General features: G+C 43.8%; 1 protein-coding gene across 7 annotated transcripts in view; it reads left to right on the top strand.

Annotated features, from left to right (window-relative positions):
- The window catches only part of TCF12 (transcription factor 12), a 440,208-nt gene that overhangs the window by 108,387 nt on the left and 317,670 nt on the right, over nt 1-14,151 (top strand). For all 7 annotated transcript variants that reach the window (XM_069765926.1, XM_069765930.1, XM_069765927.1 and 4 more), the window contains exon 4: nt 8,400-8,473. In XM_069765926.1, coding sequence (XP_069622027.1) covers nt 8,400-8,473 — 74 coding nt within the window. The remainder of the gene's footprint in view (nt 1-8,399; nt 8,474-14,151) is intronic.

Genomic DNA, 14,151 nt, shown 5'->3' with positions numbered 1-14,151 from the left:
CTTATGACCACAGTTTCTGACTGACCGCAATTCAGATGCAACAGTCACAAGATCTCAGTGTAAATCTATGAGGTTCTTGTTCTGGCCTCTTTCTAGCTCTCATATACTTTTATATTGATTAATGAACTGTGACTCGCCCAACAAACACTGGAATGATCCGGCAGGTCACAAACGGCAAAAGACGACTAGACCGGTGCCTACAGCAGAAAATTGTGGCTGGTAAGAAAATTACTAATATAAAAACATTAGCAATGCCGCTGCAGCGGTGAAATAAAAAAACAAAAAAAAAAAATAGGTGCTTTACAGTAAACAAGCAGATCACTTTTTTCCTATTATTAATATTATTTGATTACTGTAAATGACTAACTTCAATCTAGGCGATCTCCCCTGACTATGTGTATGCGTATGCAGCATCAATAGTAAAACGATCTAATGTTACTAATAATAATAATAATAAAAAACCGTTATTTTCACCCTCCGACGTCGCGTCCTGTCCGCCGGCAGGTTCCGGTGCTAAGGATGCTATGGGATGATCTCCCATCAGGTCATGTGAACGCGACGTCATCACAGGTCCTGCGCGCCTGCGCGAGAAGGACCTGCCATGACGTCACGGTCATGTGACTGCGACATCATCACAGGGCCTGCGCGAGAAGGACCTGCCATGACGTCGCGGTCATGTGACCGCAACGTCATCACAGGTCCTGTGCTCATAGTCATACTAACCCTGGCACCGGAAGCTGCCGCATGCACCGTACACAGGAGCCCGGACTAAGGTGAGTATATGTTTATTTTTTATTTTATATCACTGGCCAATATACTACATTACTGGGCAATATACTACGTTGCTGGGCAATATACTACGTTGCTGGGCAATATACTACGTTGCTGGGCAATATACTACGTTGCTGGGCAATATACTATGTGGCTGGGCAATATACTACGTGGACATGCATATTCTAGAATACCCGATGCGTTAGAATCGGGCCACCATCTAGTAGATATATTACATAATTGTCTAAGGGTCACTTCCGTCTGTCTGTCCTTCTGTCACGGTTATTCGTTCGCTGATAGGTCTCGGCAGCTGCCTGTCATGGCTGCCGCCGCGACCAATCAGCGTCGGCCACAGTCCGATTAGTCCCTCCCCTACTCCCCTGCAGTCACTGCCCGGCGCCCGCTCCGTATTCCCCTCCACTCACCGCTCACACAGGGTTAATGGGAGCGGTAACGGCCCGCGGTGTAACGCACTCCGTTACCGCTGCTATTAACCCTGTGTGTCCCCAACTTTTTACTATTGATGCTGCCTATGCAGCATCAATAGTAAAAATGTCATGTTAAAAATAATAAAAAAAACAAAACAAAAAACCTGCTATACTCACCCTCCGCCGCCTTTCTCGCTCCTCGCCACGCTCCCGGGACCGCTCCATTGCAAGTGGCAGCTTCCGGTGAGGTCCCGTCCCAGGGCTGGTGTGCGACCAGGACCTGCCGTGATGTCACGGTCATGTGACCGCGACGTCATCATAGGTCCTGCTCACACCAGCCCTGGCACCGAAACCTGCCGCTTGCAATGGAGCGGTCCCGAGAGCGTGGCGAGTAGCGGGAAAGGCGGCGGATGGTAAGTATAGCAGGACTTCAAGGGCCTTCGGAAGGTGAGTATATGTTTATTCATTTTTTTTAAGTCTCTATACTATGTGGCTCTGTGCTGGGCAATATACTACGTGACTGGGCAATATACTATGTGGCTCTGCTATATACTATGTGGCTGGTCAATATACTATGTGGCTGGTCAATATACTATGTGGCTGGTCAATATACTATGTGGCTGGTCAATATACTATGTGGCTGGTCAATATACTATGTGGCTGGTCAATATACTATGTGGCTGGTCAATATACTATGTGGCTGGGCAATATACTATGTGGCTGGGCAATATACTACGTGGCTGGGCAATATACTACGTCGCAGGGCAATATACTATGTCGCTGGGCAATATACTACGTGGCTCTGTGCTGGCCAATATACTACGTGACTGGGCAATATACTACGTGGCTCTGCTATATACTATGTGGCTGGACAATATACTACGTGACTGGGCAATATACCGTACTACGTGGGCTGTGCTATATACTATGTGGCTGGGCAATACGTGGCGCAGCAATATACTACGTGGCTGGGCAATGTACTACGTGGCTGGGCAATGTACTACGTGGCTGGGCAATGTACTACGTGGCTGGGCAATGTACTACGTGGCTGGGCAATGTACTACGTGGCTGGGCAATGTACTACGTCGCTGGGCAATGTACTACGTGGCTTGGCAATATACTACGTGGCTGGGCAATATACTACGTGGCTGGGCAATATAGTACGTGACTGGGCAATATACTACGTGGCTGGGCAATATTGGATTGAAGTTCATTCTCTGTCCTTCGTAGTACACGCCTGCGCAACAAATTTGTAATCCGCATCGGCGATGGCCATCAGCACGATGGAAAAGTACTTTTTATAGTTGATATACTCGGATCCAGAACCAGCCGGTTTCACGATACGGATATGTTTCCCATCCACCGCGCCCAAGCAATTGGGAAACTGACACACTTCCTGGAATCTGTCCGCTACTTCCAACCATGTCTGCATTGTGGGACGTGGGATGAATTCGTCATGCTGAGAGTCCCACAGTGCACGGCAAGTGTGCCTCACTATTCCAGATATGGTTGAAATTCCCAGTCTGAACTGGAAATGTAGTGAAGACAGGGATTCTCCAGTAGCTAGGAATCTGTGAACAAAAGCAAGGCAGAAATTACTGCAAATAAAAAAAAATATCAATCAATGAAAGTGCGCTACAAGAGTACATAAAAAAAGAATGCTTACCGAAGAGTGACCATCAGACGCTCAGACGCTGTTATGGAGAATCTGCAATATGTATCACTCCTTCTTATTAGATGTTCAATCCGCTCCACCAATACATCAAAGTTCTCCACTTTCATCCGCACTTGGCTGAAACACTTCTCTGGGTCTACTCGTAGCTCCGTGTATAAAGCAGAAAAGACTCCCCGCGTCATTCTCCGTGCTGTGATGGGGTGGATCCACAAACGGCGTCGGCGCAGACGCATGACACGCTGTCTCTCTCGCTCCTTCTCAAGAACAATTGTTTTCAATCGATTCGCCTCCACAATGAAATCCATGTTGTTCTGCAGAATCTTCGCAATAATGCCGTCCATCTTGCTCTGTATCTTGCTCCTCTCCAACCTGTCACTGATGGGCTGCAGGAACACTGTGTATATATATATAGTCTTCAGCGGGCCAATCACATTTTTAGCCTGTCAAGGGGCGTTTTTAAAAACCGGATCCTTAAAAAACCGGATGGAAAACCGGACGAAACGGATGTCAACTGGATGAGAGGCATCCGGTTTCTCGCCGGATCCGGACACCTGATCCGGCTGAAAAACGGATCCGTCTAATCCGGTTTCCACAAAATAATCCGGATCCGACGCTGCGGCACGACACCGGAACCGGCATGCGGCGAAAAACCTGATGTGTCAAAGTAGCCTAAATCCTTCAAGTTGTGCAAAGATCTTGCACACTGAAATGCATTGCTACTAGTGTTGAGCGATACCGTCCGATACTTGAAAGTATCGGTATTGGATAGTATCGGCCGATACCCGAAAAGTATCGGATATCGCCGATACCGATATCCGATACCAATACAAGTCAATGGGACACCAAGTATCGGAAGGTATCCTGATGGTTCCCAGGGTCTGAAGGAGAGGAAACTCTCCTTCAGGCCCTGGGATCCATATTAATGTGTAAAATAAAGAATTAAAATAAAAAATATTGATATATTCCCCTCTCCGGCGGCCCCTGGACATCACCACGGGCAACCGGCAGGCTTCTTTGTTTAAAATGAGCGCGTTTAGGACCTGAGAATGACATTGCGGCTTCTGATTGGTCGCGTGCCGCCCATGTGACCGCCACGCGACCAATCAGAAACCACGACGTCATTCCTCAGGTCCTAAATTCCTAGAATGGCGGTCACATGGGCGGCACGCGACCAATCAGAAGCCGCGACGTCATTCTCAGGTCCTAAACGCGCTCATTTTAAACAAAGAAGCCTGCCGGTTACCCGCGGTGATGTCCAGGGGCAGCCGGAGAGGTGAATATATCAATATTTTTTATTTTAATTCTTTATTTTACACCTCACTATGGATCCGATACCGATACCCGATACCACAAAAGTACGGGATCTCGGTATCGGAATTCCGATACCGCAAGTATCGGCCGATACCCGATACTTGCGGTATCGGAATGCTCAACACGAATTGCTACAAAACTGTTGCACAGCTAAGACACCACTCCTATGGAGTCTGCAAATCGAACTTTTAGGTGGTGTTCACAGGTTGTGTTTTTCCAGCGTTTTTATGCAAATTTCAACTTGCATTTCACAGTACTTGCAAAGTCTGTGCGATTTCAGAAATCTCATGCACACAACTTTGTTTTTCTTCCTGACTGTTTTGTAATAAGAGCTTGGTTTTTGCAAAGTGCAGCATGTCACTTGTTTCAGCATTTTTTTTCAGCATTTTTCACCCATTCAAAGCAATGGTTAGTGCAAAGAATGCTGCAAAAGCTAAGCAAAAAACGCAGGTGTCGGGTTTTGCTGGGTTTTTGGTGCCAAAACCTGTTTAAAATTGGATCAGATTTTTTTTTTTTCTGCGTGAAAGTTTATCACCATGCACAAGAGAAAAATTTTTATTTTCAAAACCGTAGAAGCAACTGATGCAGCAGACTACATGTTGGATCCCAAAGAGTTAAATTCAGATTTTAGGTGGAAATATCTGGCAGATGTGTAGATTTTCTCATATTAGAGATTTAGGTAATATTTTGCATGAAAAAATATATATATGAAATAAAATAAAGACCACAGGAATGACCAGTTGACCTATATACTATATAATTGTCCAAGGGTCACTTCCGTCTGTCTGTCTGTCACGGATATTCATGAGTCGCGGCCTCTGTCTGTCATGGAAATCCAAGTCGTTGATTGGTCGTGGCAAAACAGCCATGACCAATCAGCGACTGGCACAGTCCGGAAGAAAATGGCCGCTCACCGCAGTCGGTGCCCGGCGCCTGCATACTCCCCTCCAGTCACCGCTCACACAGGGTTAATGCCGGCGGTAACGGACCGTGTTATTCTGCGGGTAACGCACTCCGTAACCGCTGCTATTAACCCTGTGTGTCCCCAACTTTTTACTATTGATGCTGCTTATGCGGCATCAATAGTAAAATAAAAAGTAATGTTAAAAATAATAAAAAAACAAAAAAACCTGCTATACTCGCCCTCCGTAGTCCACCGAGCCGCACGCGCCGGCGCCATCTTTCGTTCCCGGCGATGCATTGCGAAATTACCCAGACAACTTAGCGGTCTCGCGAGACCGCTAAGTCATTTGGGTAATTTCGCAATGTATCCTGTGAACGGAAGATGGCGGCAGCTGTGCGTGTATCGCCGGAGCTTCGCTGGAGCCCAGGGGTGAGTATATAACTATTTTAATTATTTTTTTTTTTACAGGGATATGGTGCCCACACTGCTGTATACTACGTGGGCTGTTAGATACCGCGTGGCTGCGATATACTGTACTACATAGGCAGTGTTATATACTGAGTGGGCTGTGCTATATACTATGTGGGCTATGTTCTATTCTGCGTGCTATATACTACGTGGCCACTGTTATATACTGCGTGGGCAGTGTTATATACTACGTGGCTGCTACAGTTAGGGCCAGAAATATTTGGACAGTGACACAATTTTCGCGAGTTGGGCTCTGCATGCCACCACATTGGATTTGAAATGAAACCTCTACAACAGAATTCAAGTGCAGATTGTAACGTTTAATTTGAAGGGTTGAACAAAAATATCTGATAGAAAATGTAGGAATTGTACACATTTCTTTACAAACACTCCACATTTTAGGAGGTCAAAAGTAATTGGACAAATAAACATAACCCAAACAAAATATTTTTATTTTCAATATTTTGTTGCAAATCCTTTGGAGGCAATCACTGCCTTAAGTCTGGAACCCATGGACATCACCAAACGCTGGGTTTCCTCCTTCTTAATGCTTTGCCAGGCCTTTACAGCCGCAGCCTTCAGGTCTTGCTTGTTTGTGGGTCTTTCCGTCTTAAGTCTGGATTTGAGCAAGTGAAATGCATGCTCAATTGGGTTTAGATCTGGAGATTGACTTGGCCATTGCAGAATGTTCCACTTTTTGGCACTCATGAACTCCTGGGTAGCTTTGGCTGTATGCTTGGGGTCATTGTCCATCTGTACTATGGAGCGCCGTCCAATCAAATTTGCAGCATTTGGCTGAATCTGGGCTGAAAGTATATCCCCGTACACTTCAGAATTCATCCGGCTACTCTTGTCTGCTCTTATGTCATCAATAAACACAAGTGACCCAGTGCCATTGAAAGCCATGCATGCCCATGCCATCACGTTGCCTCCACCATGTTTTACAGAGGATGTGGTGTGCCTTGGATCATGTGCCGTTCCCTTTCTTCTCCAAACTTTTTTCTTCCCATCATTCTGGTACAGGTTGATCTTTGTCTCATCTGTCCATAGAATACTTTTCCAGAATTGAGCTGGCTTCTTGAGGTGTTTTTCTGCAAATTTAACTCTGGCCTGTCTATTTTTGGTATTGATGAATGGTTTGCATCTAGATGTGAACCCTTTGTATTTACTGTCATGGAGTCTTCTCTTTACTGTTGACTTAGAGACAGATACACCTACTTCACTGAGAGTGTTCTGGACTTCAGTTGATGTTGTGAACGGGTTCTTCTTCACCAAATTAAGTATGCGGCGATCATCCACCACTGTTGTCATCCGTGGACGCCCAGGCCTTTTTGAGTTCCCAAGCTCACCAGTCAATTCCTTTTTTCTCAGAATGTACCCAACTGTTGATTTTGCTACTCCAAGCATGTCTGCTATCTCTCTGATGGATTTTTTCTTTTTTTTCAGCCTCAGGATGTTCTGCTTCACCTCAATTGAGAGTTCCTTTGACCGCATGTTGTCTGCTCACAGCAACAGCTTCCAAATGCAAAACCACACACCTGGAATCCACCCCTGACCTTTTAACTACTTCATTGATTACAGGTTAACGAGGGAGACGCCTTCAGAGTTAATTGCAGCCCTTAGAGTCCATTGTCCAATTACTTTTGGTCCCTTGAAAAAGAGGACGCTATGCATTACAGAGCTATGATTCCTAAACCCTTTCTCCGATTTGGATGTGGAAACTATCATATTGCAGCTGGGAGTGTGCACTTTCAGCCCATATTATATATATAATTGTATTTCTGAACATGTTTTTGTAAACAGCTAAAATAACAAAACTTGTGTCACTGTCCAAATATTTCTGGCCCTAACTGTATATACTGCGTGGGCTGTGCTATATATTACGTGGCTGTGTTATATACTGCGTGGCCACTGTTAATACAGGCCACGCAATATATAACGCATCGGGTATTTTACAATATGTATGTATATAGCAGCCACATCGTATATAGCACAGGCCACGTAGTATTTGTCTGCTATATACTACATGGCTGCTATATACTGCGTGGGCTGTGCTATATATTACGTGGCAGTGTTATATACTGCGTGGCCTGTGTTATGTACTACGTCGCCTGTGTTATATACTGCGTGGCTGTTATATACTGCGTGGGCTGTGTTATATAGTACGTGGCTGTGTTATATACTGCGTGGCCACTGTTAATACAGGCCACGCAATATATAACGCATCGGGTATTTTACAATATGTATGTATATAGCAGCCACATAGTAAATAGCACAGGCCACGTAGTATTTGTCTGCTATATACTACATGGCTCCTATATACTACGTGGCCTGTGCTATATACTATGTGGCTGCTATATACATACATAAATACATATTCTAGAATACCTGATGCGTTAGAATCGGGCCACCATCTAGTTTGTTTATATATATCCTCGCAGCTAAGGCTTTGTTCTTATGTCTCCTTTTATCTTTTCCATTTGTCTCTTCCATTTGGGACAGATAAATGGAATTACAATCCTGTGCATTCCTGTTTCAAATGGAAGCATGGGGCTCAACGATTCAGATGGTGTCTGTCTGGTTTCTGTTTGCTGTATGATTTTTAAAAGGGAATAAAAAATCCCGCCTGCTTTCTCCCTTTCTAAAAATAAACAACAAATGGAAACCAGACAGACCCAATATAAATCAGTGGTTCATATCTGCTTCTGTTTGAAACATCAATGCACATGTTCTAAAGGGAAAAGATATATTGTCATGTGAACAAAGCCTAAACCTTTCATTACACATTCCAATCACTTTGTAAATACTTCTGTCATTTTAAATATTTTCTTCCTTCTTCTAGGTATTGATGAACGGTCTGGCACATCATCATGGGGCACAAGTGGTCAGATGAGCCCTTCCTTTGAATCAACAAGGGTCAGTATAGTGAATAGATTATTTTGTCTATTGCCTACGTATCAGTTTGTTCTGGTAGATTTAATTCTAGAGTTGTTAGCTATTAAAGATCATGTGGTCTGACATATTTATATTTTTTTGTTGTATATGGGATGAACACATTAAAGAATTAAAGCGTCCTAAGAATAAAGTAGACCAAGTGTTAATTCCACATTTTTTTTCCTCATGCACCGCAGCTCCCAGTCATCCAGGTATCGAGGCAATCCCAACTCCAGTTATTTAAGTGACGGAAATTGGTGTAGTCTTAGAGGGCTGCTGTGTCTGGGAACACGTGACAATAACCGTCTGTTTTACCGTTAATCTTAGAATTGAGAGGGACAAATATATATATATATATTTATATATATATATATAATGGCTTTTAACCCCTTTCTGACATTGGACGTACTATTCCATCCATGTGGGGTGGGCCCTAACTCCCAAGGACAGAATAGTACGTCCAGCGCAATCGGCCGCGCTCACGGGGGGAGCGCGGCCGATCGGGGCCGGGTTTCAGCTGCCTATCGCAGCTGACATCCGGCACATTAACCCCCGGAACACCGCGATCAAACATGATCGTGGTGTGCAGGCGGTATAGGGAAGCATCGTGCAGGGAGGGGGCTCCCTGCGGGATTCCCTGAGACCCCCGCAGTAACGCACTGTGATTGCATTGCTGGCCACGGCATCCGCTTCCTGCAGGGAGGGAGGTGGCTTACCAAGTGCCTGCTCAGAGCAGGCGCTTGCTAAGCCTGCCGTGCTCTAAGTCAGATCGCTGATCTGACAGAGGGCTGTGCAAACTGTCAGATCAGCGATCTGTGATGTCCCCCCTCCCCCCCCCCCCCCCCCCCCCGGGACAGAGTAAAAAAGTAAAAAAAAAAACAATTTCCACATGTGTGTAAAAAAAAATCCTAAATAAAGAAAAAAAATATATTATTCCCATGAATACATTTCTTTAGCTAAATAAAAACAAACAAACAATAAAAGTACACATATTTAGTATCGCCACGTCCGTAACGACCCAACCTATAAAACTGCCCCACTAGTTAATCCCTTAAGTAAACACCGTAAGAAAAAAAAAAAGAGGCAAAAAAAACGCTTTTTTATCATACTGCCGAACAAATAGTGGAATAACACGCGATCAAAAAGATAGATATAAATAACCGTGGTACCACTGAAAACGTCATCGTGTCCCGCAAAACACGAGCTGCCATACAGCATCATCAGCAAAAAAATAAAAGTTATAGTCCTCAGAATAAAGCGATGCAAAAATAATTATTTTTTCTATAAAATAGTTTTTATCTTATAAAAGCGCCAAAACATAAAAAAAAAATGATATAAATGAGGTATCGCTGTAAACGTACTGACCCGAAGAATAAAACTGCTTTATCAATTTTACCAAACGCGGAACGGAATATAAACGCCTCCCCCAAAAGAAATTCATGAATAGCTGGTTTTTGGTCATTCTGCCTCACAAAAATCGGAATAAAATGCGATCAAAAATATCACGTGCCCGAAAACGTTACCAATAAAAACGTCAACTCGTCCCACAAAAAACAAGACCTCACATGACTCTGTGGACTCAAATATGGAAAAATTATAGCTCTCAAAATGTGGTAACGCAAAAAATATTTTTTGCAATAAAAAGCGTCTTTCAGTGTGTGACGGCTGCCAATCATAAAAATCTGCTAAAAAACCCGATATAAAAGTAAATCAAACCCCCCTTCATCACCCCCTTAGTTAGGGAATAAAAAAAATGTATTTCCATTTTCCCGTTAGGGCTAGGGTTAGGGCTAGGGTTAGGGTTGGAGCTAGGGTTAAGGCTACAGTTAGGGTTGAGGCTAAAGTTAGGGTTTGGATTACATTTACGGTTGGGAATAGGGTTGGGATTAGGGTTAGGGGTGTGTCTAGGTCAAAGGTGTGGTTAGGGTTACCATTGGGATTAGGGTTAGGGTTGTGTTTGGATTAGGGTTTCAGTTATAATTGGGGGGTTTCCACTGTTTACGCACATCAAGGGCTCTCCAAACGCGACATGGCATCCGATCTCAATGCCAGCCATTTCTGCGTTGAAAAAGTAAAACAGTGCTCCTTCCCTTCCGAGCTCTCCCATGTGCCCAAACAGGGGTTTACCCCAACATATCAGCGTACTCGGGACAAATTGGACAACAACTTTTGGGGTCCAATTTCTCCTGTTACCCTTGGGAAAATACAAAACTGGGGGCTAAAAAATAATTTTTGTGGGGGAAAAAAAAAATTTTTTTATTTTCACGGCTCTGCGTTATGAACTGTACTGAAACACTTGTGGGCTCAAAGTTCTCACAACACATCTATATAAGTTCCTTGGGGGGTCTAGTTTCCAATATGGGGTCACTTGTGGGGGGTTTCTACTTTTTAGGTACATTAGGGGCTCTGCAAACGCAATGTGACGCCTGCAGACCATTCCATCTAATACCGGCCTCACACTAGCGAGTTTTATGGACGTAAGAGCGCAGAAACTACGTCCGTAAAACTCGCATAACATACGGCACAATTATTCTCTATGCCTTTGCTTCTATCTGCCATATTTTACTGATCAGTATTATACGGCTTTCTACGGCCGTAGAAAATCGCAGCATGCTGCGTTTGTCACCGTATTGCGCAAATAAAACGTCAATGAAAGTCTATGGAAGCCCCAAAAATACGGATTACACACGGACCAGCAGTGTGACTTGCGAGGAATACGCAGCGGTGTTAGAGAGAAAAGCCGGTAATTCAGTGCGGTGTACAGTAAAATCGCACTGACAGCTTACAGTAGAATAGGTAGAATATATATATATCTATTCTATGTCAGTGAGACACATATATGTATATATATTAATATTTCATCCAGCGCGATATAGCAGAAAGCCGGTAATTCAATTACCGGCTTTTGCTATCTCCTTCCTAAACCTGACATGATTTGTGACATGGTTTACATAAAGTAAACCATGTCATATCCCCATTTTTTTTGCATATTCCACACTACTAATGTTAGTAGTGTGTATGTGCAAAATTTGGCCGTTCTAGCTATTAAAATAAAGGGTTAAATGGCCGAAAAAATTTGCGTGGGCTCCCGCACAATTTTCTCCGCCAGAGTAGTAAAGCCAGTGACTGAGGGCAGATATTAATAGCCTGGAGAGGGTCCATGGTTATTGGCCCCCCCCTGGCTAAAAACATCTGCCCCCAGCCACCCCAGAAAAGGCACATCTGGAAGATGCGCCTATTCTGGCACTTGGCCACTCTCTTCCCATTCCCGTGTAGCGGTGGGATATGGGGTAATGAAGGGTTAATGCCACCTTGCTATTGTAAGGTGACATTAAGCCAAATTAATAATGGAGAGGCGTCAATTATGACACCTATCCATTCTTAATCCAATACTAGTAAAGGGTTAAAAACACACACACACATTATTAAAAATTATTTTAATGAAATAAAAACAAAGGTTGTTGTAATAATTTGTTCTACGCTCAATCCAATCACTGAAGACCCTCGATCTGTACAAAAAAAAAAACAAAAAACAACAATATCCATACCTTCCGAAGATCTGTAAAGTCCAACGATGTAAATCCATCTGAAGGGGTTAAAATATTTTGCAGCAAGGAGTTCTGCTAATGCAGCGCAGCTCCTTGCTGCAAAACCCCGGAGAATGAAGGTAAAGTAGGTCAATGACCTATATTTACCTTCATTTGCGGTGAGGCACCCTCTGCTGGCTGTTCCTAGATTGTGGGAACTTTCCTAGAAAGCTCCCAGGCTCGAGTTCATATGAGGACAACCAGCAGAGGGCGCCTCTTATGAACTCGAGCCTGGGAGCTTTCTAGGATAGTTCCCACGATCTAGGAACAGCCAGCAGAGGGCGCCTCACCGCAAATGCAGGTAAATATAGGTCATTGACCTACTTTACCTTCATTCTCCGGGGTTTTGCAGCCACGAACAACGTTGCATTAGCAAAGCTCGTGGCTGCAAAATATTTAAACCCCTTCAGATGGATTTACATCGTTGGACTTCACAGATCTGCGGAAGGTAAGGATATTGTTGGTTTATTATGTTATTTTTGTTACAGATCGAGGGTCTTCAGTGATTGGATTGAGCGTACAATAAATTATTACAACAACCTTTGTTTTTATTTCATTAAAATAATTTTTAATAATGTGTGTGTGTTTTTTTAACCCTTTACTAGTATTGGATTAATAATGGATAGGTGTCATAATTGACGCCTCTCCATTATTAATTTGGCTTAATGTCACCTTACAATAGCAAGGTGGCATTAACCCTTCATTACCCCATATCCCACCGCTACACGGGAATGGGAAGAGGGTGGCCAAGTGCCAGAATAGGCGCATCTTACAGATGTGCCTTTTCTGGGGTGGCTGGGGGCAGGTGTTTTTAGCCGGGGGGGGGGGGGGGGGGTGTTGTGAATTCTGTGGCAGAGCTCCCTCCTGTGGTCACAAGTGGTACTTCGGCTGATTCTCTCCGGGAGCTTCCGTTTGTGGAGGAAAGTGGTACTGCGGCTTCTGAGTTTCCTCCCTCAGGTGATCTGGTGAGGTCGTTAGGTGCTTCTCTACGTAACTCCACCTAATGCTTTGATCCTGGCTTCCTGTCAATGTTCCAGTGTTGGACTTGTTTTTCCCTGGATCATTCCTGTGGCCTGCTGCTCTGCATAGCTAAGTGCTTCTTTGCTATTTGTTTGCTATTTTTTCTGTCCAGCTTGTCTAATTGTTTTGCTGGAAGCTCTGGGACGCAGAGGGTGTACCTCCGTGCCGTTAGTTCGGTACGGAGGGTCTTTTTGCCCCCTTTGCGTGGTTTTCTTTAGGGTTTTGTGTAGACCGCAAAGTTATCTTTCCTATCCTCGCTCTGTTAAGAAAGTCGGGCCTCACTTTGCTGAATCTATTTCATCCCTACGTTTGTCTTTTCATCTTACTCAGTCATTATATGTGGGGGGCTGCCTTTTCCTTTGGGGTATTTCTCTGAGGCAAGGTAGGCTTATTTTCTATCTTCAGGCTAGTTAGTTTCTCAGGCTGTGCCGAGTTGCATAGGCAGAGTTAGGCGCAATCCACGGCTGCCTCTAGTGTTGTTTGGAGAGGATTAGGGATTGCGGTCTGCAGAGTTCCCACGTCTCAGAGCTCGTTCTATTATTTTGGGTTATTGTCAGATCACTGTATGTGCTCTGACCGCTATGTCCATTGTGATACTGAATTGCCTATCACAACAGGGGGGGGCAATAACTGTGGACCCTCTCCAGGCTATTAATATCTGCCCTCAGTCACTGGCTTTACTACTCTGGCGGAGAAAATTGTGCGGGAGCCCACGCCAATTGTTTCCGCCATTTAACCCTTTAATTTAATAGCTAGAACGGCCAAATTTTGCATATACACAATACTAACATTAGTAGTGTGGAATATGCAAAAAAAATGGGGATATGAGATGGTTTACTGTATGTAAACCATGTCTCATATCATGTCGGGTTTAGGAAGGAGAAAGCAAAAGCCGGTAATTGAATTACCGGCTTTAAAGCTAACTAGCGCTGTATGAAGTAATAATATATATACATATGTGTCTATTGAGATATATATATATATATATATATATATATATATATATATATATATATATATATATATATATATATATATATATATATATATATA

This window comes from Ranitomeya imitator, chromosome 4, assembly GCF_032444005.1.
Source record: "Ranitomeya imitator isolate aRanImi1 chromosome 4, aRanImi1.pri, whole genome shotgun sequence".
NCBI classification, from domain to species: domain Eukaryota; kingdom Metazoa; phylum Chordata; class Amphibia; order Anura; family Dendrobatidae; genus Ranitomeya; species Ranitomeya imitator.
The sequence above is the reverse complement of the archived record's forward strand: the minus strand, read 5'-3'. Positions and strand labels throughout refer to the sequence as shown.